Source organism: Alligator mississippiensis, chromosome 4 (assembly GCF_030867095.1).
Source record: "Alligator mississippiensis isolate rAllMis1 chromosome 4, rAllMis1, whole genome shotgun sequence".
NCBI lineage: Eukaryota > Metazoa > Chordata > Crocodylia > Alligatoridae > Alligator > Alligator mississippiensis.
Window position 1 is genome coordinate 185,659,605 of NC_081827.1, and position 22,195 is coordinate 185,681,799.

General features: G+C 43.0%; 1 protein-coding gene and 1 long non-coding RNA gene across 12 annotated transcripts in view; one reads left to right on the forward strand and one right to left on the reverse strand.

Annotated features, from left to right (window-relative positions):
* Positions 1-22,195, reverse strand: part of IQCA1 (IQ motif containing with AAA domain 1) — a 192,448-nt gene that overhangs the window by 128,253 nt on the left and 42,000 nt on the right. For all 5 annotated transcript variants that reach the window (XM_014594399.3, XM_059727177.1, XM_019492023.2 and 2 more), the window contains exon 6: positions 12,674-12,879. In XM_014594399.3, coding sequence (XP_014449885.1) covers positions 12,674-12,879 — 206 coding nt within the window. The remainder of the gene's footprint in view (positions 1-12,673; positions 12,880-22,195) is intronic.
* LOC106738522 (uncharacterized) overlaps positions 1-22,195 on the forward strand; it is a 137,720-nt gene that overhangs the window by 102,281 nt on the left and 13,244 nt on the right. For 5 of the 7 annotated variants that reach the window (XR_009462059.1, XR_009462060.1, XR_009462062.1 and 2 more), the window contains 2 exons: positions 4,307-4,388; positions 10,089-10,572. This is a non-coding gene — a long non-coding RNA (uncharacterized LOC106738522). Of the gene's footprint in view, positions 1-4,306; positions 4,389-10,088; positions 10,573-12,997; positions 13,727-22,195 lie in introns of those variants that run through there. The other 2 variants (XR_009462058.1, XR_009462057.1) reach the window with 2 other exon arrangements.

Sequence of the window (22,195 nt, forward strand, 5' to 3'; positions counted from 1 at the left end):
GGAACAAGCTATGCTATCACAAATTTATTTGCTGTCTTAGTACCAAGAAAGTCTTAGAAGTTGGGGGAAGCTGGAAAAGTTCTCAAGAAACTCAAGAAAGTTCTCAGATGCAATCTCTGCATCTGAATGAGATATTCCCCCTCTGCAGAAGATGAAGATGGATCTAATCAGTGACTAACTATCCTTCTGTCCCTGGGAGGTGAGGATATTAACACTCCTCCCCACGTTTACTGTGGGGCAAGGTCTGTCATTGTGCAACATTTTGAACATGCAGTGGTACATATTGTGCCATCTGCTTCCATCAAAACTAGATAAAATTTGCACTGACCTCAATATCTAAAAGTAAAGATAATATTTATTATGATAATATTAATGACCCTATTCAAGGTCAGGGCCCACTGTGTTCAGTGATTACACGCTGAATGTAGACAGAAGGCAGCAAGCTGTGAAAGTCAGAAAGAGATAAAGAGGGTGATAGACATGTATTTTCTTCTCTAAGATTCATTAGTTGAGTCATCTGCACTGAACTTCATGTTTTTGTTTGTTTAGCCTTTAGTGCAGTGATTCTCATTTGGGGTGCCAAGAGGGTGTGAGGAGATAATCACTGTAATAAACTAAATCAAATTTTGAAATGGGATATTTCTAAATTCAGAAATGTTTTAGAAGGGTGCCTTGAATCCAGAATGATTGAGAACCACTCATCTAAATGAAGATAGCATATAGACTTCTAACCTAAATTCTTACTGGATTGAACTCTGGACTTTTCTTTACAGGAAGCATCACAGGATGGAGGGTAAAGTTGGGTGGTTCAAAGTTGACTAGAGTAACTTTAAAGATTACCTCCTTCAGGAAGGGCCAAAACTCTGACTCATGTTATTTTGTAGCAAAGACACTAAAACCAGCCCTGCAATCATGGTTCTCATTTGTAAATGCATCTTGAGCCGCTAAGGCCCAAGAGGGGCATCGTATATGGGAATCAGAAGCCAGTAACTTGTTTTTATTTGTATAACCCCATTGGCTGCCTATGCACATGCTCGGGGTGGGACATTTTAATTAGAGCAGTTCTGCAGTAATGCTAGAGCGTTCTAATTAGAATACAGGGAAAACTCGATTAATTGAGTCCGCTTCCAGGCATTCTAATTAGAATGCATTGGAGCATGTCTATAGGCAGCCATTGGACCCAGTTTTATTTCATATTCTGTTTTAGAATCAAATTATAACACAAACCCGATGGATATAGTAGATGAGATACCACCAAAGACTGCCTTGCTCGTGGTCTTGGTTGGATTTTCACAATAGTATTAGACACCCAAATGACTATTATTCTAGGAAAGTACCAAGATAGAAAATATTAACTATACACAAAAAAACAATGATAATTGAGAGAAGAGACTAGGAGTTGTATCCTACAGTGATTGGAAGGATTTCAGGGGACTATGCCAATAGTTTCTTTTATAGCCTGGCTATTAATCTGTGTTTCTGCATGGGATGGCATATGCATATTGCCTGTGATCATGCCACATCCCTATTAGAGGGGGCACTAATAGCCATCTGCAAAATATCTTCTTTTGGGTTGCAAGCCATTGCTTCTGTTGAATACAAGAGTCCAGCTTTCAGATACACATGCTGGGAAAAATTCCTGTAAAAAGTTGACCCCATGTGGGTGGGAGAGGAGGTTCAGTAATGACTAAGCAGTTGTAATGAAAGATGGCTGTGATGGAGGGACTGCTGTTCCCATTTATTTCACTGCAAGACATCCCAACATTTCTCAGGTTGGAGCTTGCAATCCTTTGAAATAACTCTTCTGTTTTGTGTTTTTATAGCAGAAACCAGAGAAGTAATTTTAACAAAAGCTGCTTGCTGTTTATCATGTACTATTATTGGGTACTAGTCTTACCCCTGATGGAGGAAATGCTGCCAAAACTTGTGGAACTGGAGTCCATTCCTCGATACGGTAGACTGGACTCTTTAGCCACTAGTCTAGAAGTGAAGCTACAATAGACTGACACATGGATGTCCTTTGCTCTGGCAGCTCCTTCAGCCAAGCTGGTTCCAAATGTAGTGATGTCTGCCTTTCCTTTTGGATTAAATCAGCAAGGCCAAGAGAGGGACACTGGTGTGTGGGCAGCTCAGTGTCTCCATATATATTGCCCAGGCTTTTGCACCCTGGAGAGGTCACTCTAGCTTCACTTTATTTTCAAGCAAGGATTACATGCAGAGAGCTGATTATTCACTCAACATAATTCTACTGTCTTGTGGGACAGACAGATGCCTGCCTACTACTACTGCTGTATTGCTTGGTCCTTGCGAGCCAGAACATTTCTATTACATCTCAGGATACACATGAAATAAGGAGTCAGTTCCTCCAAATCAGAGCTAGGGTTCAGCAGAGAGGCCACCACTTAGGACTGCCATAGCTCAAGCTGTATCTGCCCTAAGGGCAGGATTTCAGTTGTTAAGGACAGTCACCTAGTACCTTTTGCAAACACTAAAATTACTTTTACAAAGAGTAATGAGTGTGGAATGTGAAATATAATATGGCAGCTCCGACCTTAAACTAATACATGCTTTCCTAGTCTGATACTTCTGATATGAAAACTCTTCCTCTGTTCATCTTTCTTCTGCCTTTTCCATCCCCTGCTTCCTACAGAATCCTGCAAACAAATGTATTGGTATTTTAAAAACAGGTAAAATGAGCAGGGGTTGTGCTCTGGGAAAACCCTGTGGGAGAGTAGAGGTGGGGCACAGGGGAGATGGAGGTGTCACTGAGCATCAAAGGCAGGGGATTCTGAGAATGGGAGGGATGGGGTACATGTAGGAATCTTACCTATGTGGGGGACCTATGTGTGGTACAGTCTCCCTGCCCTGACTTGCTTCTACAGCAGCAGCCCAGTCCATGCACCTAGTTGCTGGCTGCTGCAAGAGCAATGCTGTGGGGTTGGTTCTGCTGCTGGGGCACAGATTTTGGGAGAGGGGGAGGTATGGGGGGGAGGGGGGAGGCGATGCCAATGCCCCTACTAAGTTGATGTCCAGGACTGGTGCCCCTCTCACTCGCCCCAAGTTATGGTACTGGGTATTAAACTCAGCTCAGTGAAACATCTTTATGAAAAAAGGAATTATAACTTAAAAACTCTTATTTTTACCTCCCTTTTGGTCAGTCTGGCCTGGCAATAAAGAGTGCTTAAGAAGAATAAATAAAGCACAGGAACCCCCTGCTTTAAAATGAGTCTCATTCACTCACCATGTAGCTTGGATGGTTCTTTCTGACAATACTCAAGCCAGCAGGCAGAGAAAGCGGACATTCAAAACTAATCAGTAAAGTGTAAACCTATTATGAGAGCACATTTACCCCTTGCCTCCTCCTTTCTCCAGAAAATCAATCCCCATATCTGTGGGAATAACACATAACATGTACATAAAAGTTGCTATTACTTGGATCCCTTGTTATTAGGTCAGCAATGCCACTGATGAAAAGCTCCCTAGAGCGCTGCTGGGAGACATATAAATTCTCCAAGAAATGCACAAAATAAATTGTTACAGCTAGAGGGCATAAGATACATTATAGTGAAGCTTGTGTGTTTAGGCTCTCCCCTGTGATTCTGCAGGCAATCTCAAGTAATAAAAACCTCATCTTGATTCCTGAATTCTTCATTTTGAGTTCTGACCAACATATAGTCATATTTCCTGGAAGTTTTTTTTAACATTAATGGAGGTTTTTGTGTTTGATATAAATGGGACTTCCCTAATATTATTGATTGTTCTGGGGTAATTATCTGAACATTATTAGCCTGATTTTGTAGTTATCATGCACAAAGAGTTAGTAATGTTAAAGAATTAGGAAGACCTAGTATTGCTGTTGTACTTGGGGTGATAATGTTTTGTTTAAAGTAGTATATAATTCAATAAAAAGCAAATTAACAATAATTTTCTGATGGAGAAACATGGCATTCTTGCACACAGTGCAAATCCGCAAAAGGACTCCATTTACAGAAAAAAACCACTTCCCATAACTTGAATACTCCAGAAAATAAAATTAGAATGATATAATTCCTCATTTTTAAAACAAAATCCTTTATGTTTTAAACGCAATGGGGTAAGGGTTTCAGTGACAGTTTTATGGCTAAAACCTGAACAACTTGAAGGTTGATTGCAGCTGTTATTAGGTTTGGAATGTTTGTATTCTTGTTGCACAACTCATAGGGTATTTTTGATATATGAGATCTTTATGCACATTCCATTTCTTTAAAGTGAGGGCCTATGTTTCCTTAAATTATTTTAAGATTTCAAAATTGCCTTTTTTTCCCAGGGTTGTGGGCAAGGACCAGATGGTACAGAAGCTTGGAAATGTTTATGTTAATGATTCACCAGACTGACAGGAACAGATCCAGGTAAGCAGAATGATGGATAGCGGGAACATAAAATAGATGTGAGTTATAAAAAGCATATTTCTCCACTGAGATTCTAGTGTAAGTGCTACAACAAAATAGAACTCTTCATTAAATTTACTCCTTTGGGAAGGTTTTTTAGAACCTCTATAACCATAAAATCTGTCATAGATTTCAAAATGACTGAAGTCATGGTCACTCTTTTCTGGGAAACAAAAGGGTAAATATTTTAGCAACACTCCCTTTTACAAGCAGGGAATCCAATATCATGTTTACTCAAATCGAAGACATTTTTCCCCTCATTTAGCACAAAGAAAAAAACCCTTGTCTTAGATTTGAGGATGGGCCAGACAGGCAGCTGCTGCAGCTCCAGATGGGGTCAGAGTGGCTCATGCAGCAAGTAGGAGGTTCATAGAGCAATGGGAGAGTACAGGGGAAGAGAGCATGCAGTACGGGGGGAGCACAGGGAAGGAGCACATGGTGTAGGGAGGATCACAGGGGAAAGGGCAGCAGGGGTAGCACAGGGGAAGGGACATGTGGAGTAGAGGGAGTGTAAGGAAGGGGGGTGCAGGGCAGGGGGCACGCAGTGCAGGAGGGGAACATGGGGAAAGGGCATGCAGTTCTGGGGGAGCACAGGGAAAGATGCACAATGCAAGGGGTAGCATGGGGAAATGGGTGGTGGGGGAGCACATGGGAAGGGGCACATGGAGCGAGGGGAGCATGGGAAAAAGGCAAGGGGAATGCAGAGAAGGGCCATGGGGAAGGGGCTAGGGTTTCCACCCATCCCTAAATAGGCATGGCAGTCCTGAAATGGGAACCTGAAATTCCAGTGCTGGACTGCATGATTCTGGGACAGCATTTGTCCCAGATTCCCAGTGTTGTGCAGGGATCTAGGTTTTCCATTCACTACAGAAAACTGTGGGAAATGGTGGGTTTCCCCTTGCAGGCTGGTACCATTCCAGCCTGCAAGGGGCTGCTTGGACTCAGAGGAGTGGGATGCAGGTGGTGCCACATATATATGTGCACCCACAGACATGCATGTGGCTGGGAATACAGCCAGGCAGTGTGGAAAGCAGCTCACTGCAGGTAAAAGTCTATGGTGGGGGAGGGGACATAGAGGGGCAGATTGAGACCCCCATGGTAAGGGAGGATGTGGGTCGGAGGCTGGGATTGTGGGAGCTGCCCAGCTGGGGCAGTGCATAGGGTCTTGGTGGGGAACGGGATGGAGCCACAAGACGATTGTCTTGGGGGGACAGCATGGCTCCCTGTTGTTGTGTGTGCTCCTGAGGAGGGCCAGGAGGGCATGGGAAGGCACATGCCCCCCCCAGATTTGTGTGCGGGGCCAGGGTGAATGCAATCTGCCTGCTGTAGGCTTGGGGCTCGCCACCCAGCTGCCCTCCCCCCAGGAGCCCCACACCACCATGGTGAGGCGCTCCCTGCTTGCCTGGCAGCAGGAGTGTGTGGCAGCGATGGCGGCGTGGAGTTGTGCCCCTCAGTGTCGCCAGGTAGGCAGGGGTGCACGGCCAGTATGGAGCTCCCGGGGGAAAGGCAGCAGGGTGGGGAGCCCCAAGCCTGCAGCGGGCAGCCTGCATCTGCCCCCACTGTGCTCAGCTCTGCTCCAGCTGTGCCACCAGCAGGTGGGGGGAGGAGGGGTGGAATAGGCATGTGTCCTGCCTTTCCATTTTGAAAAGGTGGTCACCCTAGAAGGGGCATGTGGTGCAGGGGGGAGCATGGGGAAGGGGTATGCAGGGGTAACACATGGAAAGGGATGCACAGAGAAGTGGGGGAGCACAGGGAAGGGGTGTATGGAGTGGCAGGGGAAGCAGCTACAGCTCTGGCCCTGACTGATTTGGGCTGGGGGTTGGAGGCTGGAACTGGAGGTGTCACTTCTGCCTGGCTTGGTGGAGATGGAGCCAGAGCAGCTGTAAAGGTAAATGAGTGGGGGGAGGGCAGGAAGGACAAGTGGCATGAGGAGAAGTGACAAGTGGGGGAAAAGGGGCATGGGACCTCGCTGCTGCTTTTCTTGCTACTACTTTCCTTGTTTCAGCGATAGATGGGATGATTTTAAGAGGACTCTCCAACAACTAGATTCTAGAAATGGGAAATTAGATGTATAATTTTCCATGTTGAGAATCTATTAACTGGGGGGTTGTCTTAAATTCAGAGTCATCTTGAATTTGGGTAAATATGGTATTTGCCTATTACTTTTAAAAGCTAATCATAGAGTTAACAGCTATGCTTTGAAAGACAGCACTTGCAAATTGTATTTGTCACATTCTTTCCTAGTTAAAGGTAAGATATGGGATGGAAGAATAAAATTGTTTTTATTTTTTTTCTTGGTATTTGCAACAAAATTTACTGAGGAGGATGAATGTTTCCCTTCTGTTACCTGTTTTTAATAAGCTATGTACAATGTATCAATAATGCTAATTAAAAAACAGCTTCTACACTGTATTTACATGTTGTTCACGTTAGTTTTATAGAGTTCAAAAATACATCCTGGCAAATACTAAAACTTAATGATTATGATTCTGAGCCACTGTTCAGTGATGCATACAAGGAAAAGAACAACATGTCCTGATAGCACGATAGGCTGCCTACAGATGTACTCATGCACATTCTAATTAGAACATGTTGAAGCAGACTTGATTGAGTCCTCTCTGCGTTATAATTAGAACACTCTCATGTCACTTCACCAGCATGTGTGTTAAGCCCCCCATGTTTCAAAATGGCCGTGGGGGCGCTTTGAGTAATAGGCATGTGTACAGGCAGCCACACAAGTTTTGTGGCAGGTTTCTCCTGTTTTATGTTGAAAGTCTGGCTTGGCATGTTAGGCCATCCATGTGAAGAAATCTGAGGATTCTCTTTTGACTTATTCAAATGGAAAAGAATACGGGCATAGTAAATTTGTTTTGGTTATACATGGAGGCCTTTCATAGACCGCAAAAGGTTAGCAGATGATTCATCATGACTAGCCTCACTATCAAAACTCTTTATCACTCAGACAGATTCAAAGGAACTAAAACATTGGGCAAAATCATTCTGAAGTCATTGGCAACTTTTCTGCAAGGCCAGAATTTCACCCACTGCATTTGCAACAACTGTTTTTGATCAATAATGCATTGCAAACACAGTTTAGAAATGGAACCTGTCCTTAGCCTTGAGGTACACCCCCAAGTGATTCACAAATTTGATGAGGGGCAATTTATTTACAAAAGAAAGTAGCTAAGGGCTTACCTACAGATGGAGTTGTTCCTGATTACCTGTTCTTAATTAACTCTATGTGCAGACACTCTTATTTTAGAACATGAGTCCCTTAGCCGTCTGTCTGTTTAGTCCCTTGATGGAAAAGTACTGACAATCATTTCTAGTACCTCTCTTAAAATAGGTTTATGACTTAGTGTTATTTAATGTTCTGGGATATCACCTGTCTGCTACTGATTCTAAAAAACACAACCCAAAATCCTGTTGTTCATGGGATACTTCAGCTAGTTCTTCTCACCTCTAGAACAGTGGTTCTCAAGCTTTGCAGACTTAAGACACTTCTCATTAGACTCAAGGCATCCCTCAGAAAATGCCAGCACTTAGCTTTCACTCATTTCTTGACCACAGAAAAAAATAGAGCAATTCTGGTACTTTAAAGAACTCAGAAAGACCACAACAGGTCAGAATGTTTTGACATTATGGATTCCTATTTGAAATCTTAGGGTTTATGTTGTGAATCGTGTGTAGGTGTTTGTACACATAAGAGCTATTACTGTGTAGCACACCACACTGCCCTTCAATGGATCTATCAGCATCTCAGGGTGCTGAGGCACCCTGATTGAGAATCACTGCTCTAGAATCAGTTTTACCGGGCATGACTGACTTATGCTAGAGGTATTACTAAGTCTGAAACTGTTGATCAAAGCTAGTGGGATCTTTCTGCACTTCAGAACATGTGGGGAGAAGTGGAAGGAGGTAGGGAGTGACAGAACAAGAAGGGTCCAGGGCAGCCTGGGCTGGAGCTGTATCCTTACTAATGTAGTAATTATGTCCTTTGCACAAAACCTGAGATTAGCAACATAGACCATGCTTTTGTGGAATAGGCTAGAAGAGGTAGAAATAAAGTCAAATATGGTAATTTAGGTAAGATATTAAAATCCCCAAAAGAGGAATGGACCGTGTCAAATATATCCAGGTATATTTTATGTTTGGTTTTCTGATTCTGTACATATATGTGATGGTAAATGCTTCCTAGAATTTTTATGTCATTTTATTTTTATGTTCAGAGCTTTGAAACCCAGCACATGGAGATACACCCACACTATCATTTATTTAGGGCTTGATCTCATGCCCAGTAAAGTCAACATATAATTGTACATGGCCACCAGCTGGTTGGCTGAGACACGTAGCCCCTGATTTTGTTGAGATAACATGTTTTTTCCAGTATGTTACATGTCCTTTAAAATCTTCAGTTTTTCCAATCTATCTATCTATCTATCTATCTATCTATCTATCTATCTATCTATCTATCTATCTATCTATCTATCTATCTATCTATCTATCTATCTATCTATCTATCTATCTATCTATCTATCTATCACACTTTACTTTTTGTCTTGAGTTTTTTTGCCTGCTTTTTTTGAAACCCATCATCCTAATTCCTCTATATTCACTCTTACTCGTTTCTAGGATAAGATTCTGCCACTATTGCTCATAGTGGGTGCATCATGACAGTATACACATTCAGGGACATGGAAGCAGATTTTCTGCTCGTAGGAGCAGACTGCTCCCACTCTCTGTAGCCCTGCACCAGGCCTCTGCTGCAGTCAGCAGAGCTCTAGGCTCCTCCTGGGTCAGCAGGGAGCACAGGACCCAGGGGCCAGCAGGGAGCACAGGACCAGGAGACAGCTGGCAGGGGCTCAGACATTGCTCCCTGTCCCTGGGAGCTGCTTGTTGCCGGGGTGAGCTCTGCCACTGGAACCTGGGTGGGGATATTGTCCCCCTGCCCCAGCAGCAGGGAGCTCCCAACCCCCACTTCCCAATTGCAATAAGAATCTCCAAGCCCAGGCCCCATGACTGCAGAGCTCAGGCTGGGAGATAAGAAACTTCCATCGGCGGCCCTGCAACCGTGGAGCTTGGGCTGGGAGATAAGAATCTCCCAGCCCAGGCCCCACGACCATGGATCTTGGGCTGGGAGGTGAGAATCACCCAGCTTCCGCTCCCTGATCGTGATCAGGAGAAGAGGACTTGGGAGCTCCCTGTTGCCGGGGCAGAGGGACATTGGGCTCCAGTTGTGGAGCCACCTAGCAGCTGACAGCTCCCGGGGGCAGGGAGCAATCCCTCACCCCCTGCTGCCCAGCTGACCAGGACCATATTTGCTCCTGATTGGCAGTCTACATGTGCTGTACTGCACAGTAAATAATTGAGAGTAAAAATTCTACTTTTATTTACAGGTAGCAAATTAACTCATGGTTAGAGCTAATTACTGAGCAGTAAGCATCTGCACATGTAGATGGTGATGCTTACTGCGCAGTAATTAGATCTAATCTCAAGTAAAGCATCTCATGTAGATGCACCCAGTGAGTAGTAACACCAGCAGTCCATTGTTCTCAAAAGTCCTATTCATTCTTGCTTTATGAGTAGAGGTAGAATACGGAAGTAGCTATATTGCACATTATAATGCAATAATCATTGGAACTATTTCCTTAAAACTTCCAGGATTTAATGTATGCTTACACCTACTGTTACGTGCCAAGAGAACCCTAAATGAAAATGAACAGAAATCATGTGGGCACAAGAAACTTTTCAAGACCAGGATTTACCAGAATATGAATTTTGGAAACACATGAAGACTAACAGTGGATGTGATATCTGGATACTGCATTGGAGGCATATTGTGGGCCAATACACCCAACAGAATAACAGACATGGATCCAGAAGACAAACTATCAGTTGTGCACAGTGGGCAAACAGCACAAGATACAAACCACAGGTAATGATAATGAACAAAGTGTGCAAAGCATTTGCAATAAGGTAAATACCGTGATTTGCCACCTCTGTCAATTTTTTTTATTAATGCATCTTATCAGTCAGATACTGGAGACAGAGTATTTTGCAAACAATCTATTTCTGTATTATCCTCCTTTCCATGATAATACCATTATAGAGCTTAAAGCAGGGGCAGACAAAATACAACCTGCAGGCCGTATCCAGTCTGCCAGGCAATTTCATCTGGCCCAAGGGGCCCCTTCATAAGCCCTGGCCCTGGGCTGCCCCTCTGCAAGCTAGTGCGTCCCTGCAGGAGGTGTGGCTTTGGTTGCTAAGCAACCACCCCTCCACCACAGCCTGGCCTGGCCTGACCCGCCCCAGCCCTGAGCGGGGGGGCGCTAGAGATGAGAAGCCTCTGCCTGGCAGAGATCTTTGCTTGGCCACCCCATGGCTGGTCCCAGCCTCTCTGCCTGTCAGCCTGGGTATTCAGTGAAGGGCCCCATAGGGCCAGGGCCTCTCACTGGGGGAAAGAGGGTGGGAGTGCAGGGAGCTGTGTACTGTGGGGCTGGGCTGGGTTTGCTCTGCGTGCTGCAGGAGCTAAGTGCTTTGGTGCTAGGTCAGACTGGCCCCACGTGCTGCCACCACATGCGGTCAAGGACAAAGGTGGGAATGCAGGAGCCGCATGCTGTGGGGCTGGGTGGAGCTGGCCCCACATGCTGCTGCCACCTGTGGCCAGGGACTGGGGTGGGAGCACAGAGAGCTGTGAGCTATGGGGCCAGGTGGATCTGGCCCTACTTACTGCCACCACATGCAGCTCCATGGACTCTCACACTCTGGACTCTGAGGCCCCTCCTCACCCCACACACATACCGACACCTTGCCACACACATCACCCCCCAGCATAACCCTGAACACATCCACAGCCCGCAAACACACTCCCACCCCCCATCCCATCATACCTACACACACCCCCACTCCAACCACGTGCCCCACACCCATACCCCTTCACACCCACGGCTCCACCTTCCCCCCATACCCACATGCCACCCCGCCCTTAACTCCCACACAGTATACACTGTATAAGACTGTATTTTGAGCTATTATGCAATAGCCTCTAATCGCCTCTAGATACACTATGCAAACACACATAAATCAGGATAAAAATATATTTTTACATAAAATTAAAATAAGTTATTGTAGATGTTTGATTTTTTTAGTATATGATTTGGTTTGGGTTTTTTTCTGGTTTCAAGATGGCAACCCCCCTCCCAAAAGGAGTACTTATGGGGCAAGGGGAGGGACTTATGGTGGCAAAGGTCAGGGGCCCAAGGGCAGGACTTCTGGTTCCCAGGTGGCACCAGGAGGCAAGGCACCCATCAAGGGGCAGAGCTACCCTTGCAGCTCTTGATAGCTCACCAAAACTCATAAAGCAGCCTTCCAGCCAAAATAATTGTCCAGCCCTTGCTTAAAGTGTAGAATTTCATCAGCCAAGGACTACTTGTCTGAGTTAAAATTGCTCAGAGATCCTTGTGTATCAGTAGCCTGAACTTACACGTATGTACTTAACATGGCAAATGTCCACCGAAATCAAAGGACTAATGATGCAAATAAAATGAAACATGCTAGTGTTTGTAGAATTGAAACCAAGTAAATTTTCATTCTGGCTAGAACTGGACCTCATTGTCAGGGACTTGATACACTGTGGCAAATCTGTATTGCTTTATCAGCTGGGAGGTTTCTCAGTACCTCATGAATCCTCTATATCAGCTGGTGTGTTTTCTAAGTGAGCCCCAGGTACTGAGTTAAACGGTGCACCGGAAGCCAGGGTGGGAGTCCGAGTCAGGGAAGGGGTGCAGATTGGAGCAGCACTGGAAAGCAGCGGACATTGTGGGGCCAGTGCCAATTTGAGAGTTCGGCCCTGTGGGATGCAAATTCTGTGTTGCCACCTCAGGTGGTAACAAGATTCTGCAGCACTGGGTAACAGCAGCAGCTGATCATTCAGAGCGGCATTATCTCATACTTTGGACTTGTAGCACGCTTGTCAAAAAGGTTGTACATCAGTCCTCTATATTCAAGCAGAGATGACAGTGTTTCCTCATAACCTCTTATAAAAGTAAAAGATGAAATAAAATGCTATTTAAATACATTCTGAGTTTAATCTTTCTGGGCCTGATTCTGCCATTACTTCTGAGCAATACTTCTGTTCCCAGTTGAACTACTGGAGAATGAGAAACTACTAACTGTAAGGAAAGTACAATCTAGCCTTTTGGCACTAATACAACGTCTGCAGTGGTAAATGTGTTTTCTCTTCTCACCGGCACTCAATGAACCATTGGCGTATCTGCTCTTGGAGACTTTCCTTGATATCAGGACCCTCCATTTCTCTCAAACGGTTCTTGATGGCTACCAGAGCTTTCTTGTACTCTTCCTCATGCTTCTCCTGGACCTCACATCTCATGGCTTCCACTCTCTGGGCTTGCATTAATGAAGCACTAATTCTATGGAAATGTGGAGGTGGGCTCTAAAAATGGAGAGAGAGAAAAATACTCAAAATAGAAGTTACAAATTAAAGAAATTTAATATAAATTGGAATGTGATGGTGATAATGAGTATAAGCCTACGTCTTGTTTGATTTGTAGGAAATGAAAAAAACCAAAACATGCTCATAAAAAGTGACTGGATGCATACAATAGTCTATTGTTAGTGTTTCTACATTAATTAAGAACATTGCAATGTATGAAAACAATCCACCGTGGGATCCTGAGATCTCACTGAGACAGGTGAGAAGACTGCTGTTCAGAAAATGCCAACTTTATCCATGTCAGAAGGGTGCCAGAGCTTTTTTAATTGAATTTTCAAATGTTTGGACTTCCCATTGGTACTTTTTAATTAGACAGTATTGTTTTTAATTTGTTCACTTAAAATTTTATATGCACTGTTTGGTCAGTTGTTTCCTGGTATTTTGTTGCAGCTGTGATATTTCTTTAGGAAATCCACTTCCCTTGAGTAAAAATAAATCAATAAATAAAAATACACTGCCAATAAAAATGCAGCTTTTCAAGTTTCCCATGAATTGATAAACCTGGCAAGAAGAAGGTGTCGGGCAGTAGAAAGAGATACACATATAAACCAGTAAACTCTGCTGTCTGATTGAAGTAATATCAATATAAAAATGAAAGTCTGTTTTACTCATGCAATCACAGAAGAATGAAAAGCAATTTAAGTGGTTAACCAAAAATGTAATTGGTTGTATTTTCTATTTTGTAGTTGCTTATAAGCTTAACATGTGTTTCTAGTTGTACATCATTAAGTATTTGATGCAAATTACTTTCCAATCCAGAAAAAATAAATACTTAGCTTTTCTCATATTTTGAAGTTTTTAAAATACTTTATATCAAGTTTAGGAAAACCGAATAGAAGAATCAATGGAAAAATGGGGGGTGAGGGGTGGGGCAGATACCTTCATACATGTTTAATTCTCCTGTGAACAAAAATCTGACTGAGGGAAAATAAATCCTACAATTCCTCCCCAAATTGGGCACAGCACCAGAAACCTGATTCAAAAGCCATTGAAGAAATTCTCATTAATTTAGAGGAGTTTTAGGAACAGGTCTTAATCTCCCTAACAGTGTATTTCCTAATATAGTTTCAAGTGAGGGTTACAGCTCTAGCGAATATCAATGAAAAGATACTGAGGTTTTTTGCCAAAGGATCAGCCAGCCTCTGTTCAATATGTATATCATCAGTAATTTTTGTCAGTTTTGGACCAGTTTCTGGCAAGCACCCAGAAGAAAAGCTTCCAAGTTCACTTTTATTTCAGAACATATATATTGTGTTTTATGAAATATCAGAGTATACTCATAGGCCGAATTTAAGAAAGCAGCCATTTTTCCTGTATCTGCACTATATTGAGGTGATTTACAACAGATAAAGGAAATGGACAAGACTACTCACAGAGCAAACAAGTATAAAAAAATTAGAAAAGCAGTTTCCTGCTCTTCTTCTGGGAAACTGTTCTATATGTCCTGCACCTAAACCTGTTACCCCAAAACATTGTCTTCAGTAATTTTTAAAGTTCCATAGAAGTTGAGCTCTTCCATTCTATAGTAGGAGGCCTCATAAAATACTCCACAATAAATATTAGTCCTAATAATTATTTATATTTTCTTCTAAGAATATTTATGTCCTTTATTACCATTAAACAAGCATCTGAGTACCTCTGTGTAGTAGGTATTTTGCTTCTTTCTCAATACTGTTCTGTTTATAGAGCCAGAAGTGACCCCATAACTCCTGTCTCTCAGATCCTGCCCTGACTACCAGACTAACTCTCCTTAAACAATGTCAGAAATGAAGACAGACATGTCTCTTCCTAGAATTTCTCTAATAGCTCCCATCAGATAGACCTGGTTGGATCCTTACTGGAGGTTATTTTATTTAGAGCCATTTTTTATTTCTCTTAGTGCTCCCAATCCAAGATTAATGAGAAGAAGGAATCAGAAGTGTATTCAAGTGAAAGGGAGGGATGTGTTTCTTGGAATGAAGGGAGCTGGTCGAAAAGAGTGTTTCTTAATAAGCAGAGAAGGTCATCTTCTCACTTCTTTGAGCATAAGGAATTGAGAAACGGAGAAGCTTTTTCTGCCCTGGGCAACTTACTATCTCTCTTTGTAAGGAATGATTCCCATGTTATGGCATAAACCAGTACTGCTAGGACTGAGGTTGGTCCATGGGTACACAGTAAAGCAAAAGGTGGAGGGAAACTAATACAGGGTGGCTGCATCTATACATGCACTTAATTTTGAAATAGACTACGTAGCTGCAGAAAAAAAGCATCACCATCTACATGTGCACTGGTGTTAGGCTGCAGTGAGACAGTACTGTTGGGGTAATTTACTATGTTTAAATACATGTGTAGATGCTGACCATGGGTGTAAATTGCACTCAGTCAGCCCAGGCAGCTGGGAGCCACCACCCAAAGCCTGGGACTAACCCCCCCATGTCTTCTGCCAACCTGACCTGCTCTGCCTCAGCTCTAAGTGCTGCTGTCCTGGGTGCATATGTGGATGCTGTGCCTGGGAGTAGTTTACTTTGGCTCAAACTGCTGTGGAGTTTATTGCTTCATGTTAATTGTACGTGTAGATGCACCCAATGGTACCCACATCACCCAATAGTGACACAGCGATGTGCTACGTTGCTGTATAGCACCCTATGGCAGTGTAGCAATCACGTGCGTCTACACCTGATTGTCTGCTACACCACGGCAGTGGTGCACTCCCCGGTTCTAGTGTGCTGCTATGGCGACATAGCCAGTGAATCTAAGCCTGCGCCACCTGTATGCCGCAGTATGGGCGGTTACTGCACCATATTTTAGTACTTCCACAAAACAAGTACTAAAACACGGCACAGTAACAATGTCAGCATAGAGCAACACGTAGACATGTCCAGTACGTATGAATTCCAAAGGTGCAAATACAGAGTGTAAACATACCCCAAATAACTTTAAGCTGACTATCTGGGATGCTTATTACTCTTTAGATGCAACAGCATGGGAGTTAGCTCTTGGTAAGCTCTGTGTTCTAACAGTTACACTAGGGGTGGGCAAAATACGGCCTGAGGGCTCGATCCAGCCCACCAAATAATTTTACCCCGCCCGTGGCTACTTCTTTGAAGGAAAACTGTATCTAGCCCACAGCTGCCATGGCTTTCAGTGCCTCCCACGTTTCCCTATGCCAGTCAAGCTGCAGCATCAGCAGCCACTCACCTCCCCTCCCTGGCTAGCCTTCCCTGTCCTGCCCCCTAGCTACCAGTGTAAGTTCCAAGGCAGGGAGTGCTGAGCTCCTAGCCAGGCTTCTGCTCTGCAAGGCTGTCTGCACGCCACTCTGACCCTGTTCCTGGTGAGCCAAAGCTCAGGCAGGTTCTCCCTGCTGATGGGGCAGGGGCTGCAGGAGGAAGAGGGCCAGGAGCCACGGGTTATCCAGACTTTGCCATATCAGGGTCTGGTAGGGGCATAGGCACAAGTGCTGCAGTGTGTTCCTGCATGCTGTTTTGGGCTGCACCATGTGGGTGCAGCTGGAGCAGCTGGTGAGGCCCCTGTCCAACCCTGAATCCCTGGCACATGGCTGGGTTGCGCAGGTGTCATGCCAGCTGCACTCACAGGTCCTAAAGTGGTGTGTGGGAACACACACAGCATGGCACCAGCCTGGACACATGCTGGGGAACTTGGGGCAGAAGAAGGGGTGCAGGGAGAAGAGGGGAGCACAGAGCATCACCAGCCCGGCCAGGTTCAGATAACCCACAGCTCCCAGCTCCCTTCTCTCTGTGCCCCCTCCCACATCCTGACTCCCTGGCACAGGGCCAGGCCAGTGCTACACTGTGTTTCTGCATGCTGCTTCAGGCTTCATGAGTGCAGCTGGCGTGGCTCCTGCCTCACCTGGCTGCATGCCAGGGACTTGGGACAGGGAAGGGTACAGGAAGAAGGGGCCAGGATCCATGGGTCATCTGGGCCTGGCCAAGTCCGTGTTGCACTGTTTCCCCCCTTCTCCCTGCACCTCCTTTCCCACCCCGAGTCCCCAGCATGTGACTGGACTGGGCAGGAGCTGGGCCAGCTGGCCCACGTGGCCTGAGCCAGCATGTGGGAATGCAATGTGGCACTGGTCTGGCTGTGTGCCAGGGACTTGGGGTGGGGTTGCAGGGAGAAGGAGGGAACAAAGGTTTCCCTAACCCTGCTCTCTCTGCCCAGGCATGGGCAATTATTTGGGCTGGAGGGCCACTTAGAGTGTTTTGGTGAGCTGCTGGGGTTGGGAGAGAGGAGTGGGGAGGCATGGGGAGGTGCTGACCCAGCCTGCAACAGCTTGCCCAAAGTCCCTGAGTGTCCCTCCAGCCCAAATAATTGTCTACCCCTGAGTTACACTGATATCAGTACCCAAGCCAGTTAGTTTAAATCTAGCTTGGGCTAATATATACGGGCTGTAGCCATACCTACAGAAATATCCACAAAAGCTGTCTTTCTGGATGCAAGATAGTCTGTTGGGTTTTTTTTTTCATTTTTAATTAACAGAGTATTGGTTTACTAAAAAAAAAATAACTGCATACTACTTACACAATAGAGACGGTGAACATTTTCTTTGTGAGTCTTGATAATGAATGAGAGTAAAAGGGGAAATGAATAAAATGTACTTTTTATTAGACTTTATGGTAAACTGTATGACCATCAATCTGGATTCCTTTCTTTTCTTAATATTTTCTTAATTAAGTTACAGTAATTATTCATGTGGAAATTGTTTATTTACACAGAGTAAGAGGCAGTTGTTGACATGAAATGTGTTCCTGCTTGATTGTTTCCATCACTGAGAAAATGGAGCTGGCTCAAATATAAAGGGCCAGATAAACAAGAATTAGAGGGTGGACTGCATGCACTCATACATGTAGAAGGGAGCCAACAAGAGAGTGACAGCAATACAATGAATCCCAAAAGGACACCCGCTTTAAGTGGGAGTTAGTGTTGACTGGTAAATCAATTTGATGAGTAACTAAGGTATAAGTTAATAAAAAGTGAATATTCTGAAGTTCACTTAACACTGAATAAGCAATTGCAAATTGTGAGTTCTTTGTGAAGCACAATGCCTTAATAATACATTCCCACAGTATAGGGGAGAGACTGGACTAAGAAACAACAATGGCTGTGATGAGTACTGAAGGATTCATAGCAGTCTAGTGTAGAACACACATAATGATTCTGTTTATTAGTGAAGACCACGAGGTCTATATGTGTAAGATGTGAAAGCTGGCTTCTGTTTTCACAGAAAAGGCATGCTGTTAACTGCAGTAAAAAAAAATCATGTAATGCATACTTGCCACAAAAAAAACCCTCCCGATACAGGGAAAGAGCTAGAAGCCCTATCATGTTGAAAAATTACAAAGAGCACGCTAATGTGATTTATCTAGAAACAAAACTGGCTAGTTTTAGGTTCTTCCCCTACTCCTGGGTACCACCACTGACTTCTGTATATTTATAATTGAATTTTCAAAAATATGTGTCATTTAAAAGACCCAAACAACTTCCAGGGAAAACGGAATACACAAGGAAACAGGGAAACTGATTATATACAATATATGTTAATTCTTTTACACCAGTTGAAAAGTCTATTTTTAATTTTAAATAAAATTGACAGTAATCATGACATTTTGAATTAGAGAAAAAACAGTCTGTCTTCTTCATTTATAGATAACCAAAGAGTATAGTGTATTGCAGCTGTGCTTAGGCCTTAAGCTGTCAACTTTGTAATGAAAGTTTCTAAGTCCTCTTAAGTTTCACCTACTGTAGGATTCCAGATTTCTCAAACCCTTGTATGTATCCTAGATATACAGTGTTAACATTGTCTGGTCTCTGTAAGCTGCTTTAAGGGCCTCTTGTATATCAGAGATAACAAAGAACCTACACAACCCAGCAGGGTGACTCTGGTTGAGTTCTTTTACGTCCTTTAAAGGAAAGAAGCATGGACCATAACCTATACATGTAGAGCAGTGGTTCTCAATCTTTGGTACCACCTGCCAATCGATGTGGCAAAAGCGAAACCAGAAGTCTCACCGTGGCACTTCTGGTTTCGGAGCCACGAGCCAAGTCCTACTTTTTTCTTGCGGACCACAGCCCTGGGCTAAGCAGCCTGTGCAGGGCCCCCCTCCCTGTGCCCTGGCACACTGATGTTGGGGAGTGAAAGCCCCAGTGCACTGGTCGTGGCGGGAGGGGGGTGTTGGCAGGAACTTTCAGCCCCAAAAGGCAAAGACACCTCCAACCCGCCAGGCAGGAGGGTGGACCAACCTCAAAACACGGCACCTGTGTACCCCCTGCCCATGTCTCATGTACCCCTGGGGGTAGGTGTACCATGGGTTGAGAAACACTGATGTAGAGCATCCAAGACTAGAGGAAGTAAACAGTAAACTGTTAGAAAGTTTGACCCTCTGTGTCCCCCATGACAGTAATGGTCCCACTAACTCCAGTTACTACAGGTTCCAGCTGAAAAGTCATCTGCTATAATGTTTCAGAACATTATTCCATTCGTAGTCACATTCTTAAAGTGCCATACAAAACAGGATGACAGGTGTGTTTTCATAGATTTATATACTTAATGAGCATGTTAGTAAAAAAAATAAAAACCAAATCCTTTTTCACTTTGTTTCTTTGAATGCCTCTAATGGGGCTACTTCTGAATCTGGGGGAGGTATTCTCCAGTCAGAGGCTAATAAATAGCTTTTCCTTGGGGGCAGAAGCATTTTTTCATCTTAAAGAAATTTCTCTGGCCATGTGAAATTCAAATTTGTTAACTTCCCCAACAAACAGCAACTCATTTAAAAACAAATTGCAAATATTAGATGGAGACAGCGAACTTGATAATGCACAACCGCCACATCAGCTGTAGAATAATGCATCTTAATGAAGGCTTCCCATGTGAATAAACCATTATATTTACAAGCTTTCCACAGTTAATGACCCAGAACTGGATAACGAAACTCACATTTTTAGAGAGGTCTTCTGTCAGCAAAAGTATACATATTAATAATTGATGTTGCTGTAAAAATAGGACATAATGTGAAGCTTCCTGAGTTTGTGGGGAAAATAGGACTATATGGTCCATTAACTCAAAATGCTTAGCTAATGTTTGATGGGCTTTGTCTTTAAAATCCTTGTTTAAATTAATAAGGCAAAATGGACATTTGTCTAAAAGAGAATTTTATTCCATCTCATCAGTCACAAGGATACTGATGAGCAAGCTGCTTGCTTCTATTCTTTGCTTCTTTCCAAATAATATTTTAAGTTTTATAGAACAAAAAGGTCTTCCAGTAGGAGGAAGTAGATGCTCCCTGCATTTTTAAGGTAAGACCACATGAAGCAATGTCTCTTCATTTAATACTCTTCACTTAAAAACTCACTTGAGGAGACCACCTTAGGTTGAAAAGACTCACTTTGTGCTTAGTCAGCTTCAAAACTCTTTTTCCAAGCCAGACTGCTTTATTGTTCATTATAAAACACTTAGAGGTGTGCAGGCTGGCTGAACATCCTTAAGGCTATACTTCTGCGTATAGAATGCCCCATGCTGTGGAACTAACTGCTCTTCAATTGTTCCATTAAGAGCACATTTAGGAGGAAAAATAGATTTTGATCAAATAAATATATATATTTTTCTATGTTATATATCAGGACCAATATTCATATAGTCCCTGAAAGATAGGTTTTACAGTACTTTTATTTACTTCTTTCAGGACAAAGTATTTCAGTTTCTTTTTTTCTGACCTGTGGGTCAAACCAAAACTGCACATTTTTATGGGATTTCTAGAGTGTATATATTTCTCTTTTGTATAATTCAATGTTTTATAATCTACAAGGTTTTATTCTTTAACTAGATTTAGTTTATTAGCTATTTGGGGTTTTTTTGGTCTTTTTTATGTGTTTGACAATACGCTTTCTGGTAGAGAGCCATTTTTCTCAGCAAAAAGCATATTTATTAATGGTTGGGTTACAGACACCCTTACCCACACTGAGTTACACTGAATTAAAAATGACCGCACATATGAGTAACTGCTTACCAGAAAGGGTTAAGCAGTTCATCCTCTAGCCCATCAGAGGTCAATTACTCTACAGAATATCAAGCTTCAGTCCAATGAAAATTCACTTAGTCTGCTTTCAAGCTTCTCATGCTATTACTTAATTGGGATTTTTTTTGTGGTACTCCTTTATGCCTCCAAACTAAATATGAGAATATATTTTAAACATGTCTCTCTTCTTACCAAATACAGGTTTTCCTCACTTTATGCAGGTTCTGTATGTGCAAATTCACTCTTATGTGATGACTTTTTATACCAAAAATTTGTTATACTTGAGGTAAATTCACTCTTACATGATCAGTGTGGTGGAAGCCCTCAGTCAGCTGCTTTGTGCAGTGCATTTTGGGAGTGACACGCACCAAAGTATAGTCTCTGGTGTGGATCTGTGCTCCTCGCTTGTTGTTTGCGATGTGTTTCTGTAGTTGCCATCCCCATTATGATAGTCCCGCATGCATACGTGCACAGTCTGCTGTTGGCGAGTACCAAAATTGTCTTGTAAGAGTGGTAGAAATGGGTCTGGGGGTCAGTACAATCGAGGTCTTGGAACGTATCCCTATTTGTTACATTGTAAAGTGGGTTCCTTTTATGCGAATTTGAGTTATGTATCCAAGTACTGGATTCTGTTGCACTGGATACATATTGGTAGCCTCAAAGCACCACATACATTATATTTCTGATGTCCCAAATCAGGCACAAAAAAGAACTGCTAAATGAAATGTACTGTATTCATTAAAACTCATCACTATATGACCCACTGCAGTGGCTCTGCCAATTAAAATACATGTCACATAAAAACATCCATACTTATTGTGGTAGGAGGACATAGTAGAAAACTACTGAAAAAGCCTTCATTTACATTTTTTGTTATTTTTTTCTAACAATAAGTTTTTATTGAACAATAAAGACTATAAAATGCTTAAAGAAGATTATTTTGGTGTGGAATTGGGAAAAATATATTTTTATTCAGAATGACAGAATTCCCTATAGTTCTGATTATTTTTACTTCAGATATTATTTTGCGGCATACTATCAATTTTCTTTTACTACGGATACTTTTGATTGCAAATGCCACTTGTTTAGATATTAGCATGGCTTCATAAAACAAAGGCACAATAGCAGAGAAATAGACAGCCTCTATTACTTCCCAATAACTTATCATTTTGAAAATAAAAGTTTAAAAAAACCTACCAAAACTAGCATAAATTAGTTCAGATTTGAAAATACATACAAATGGTAAAATA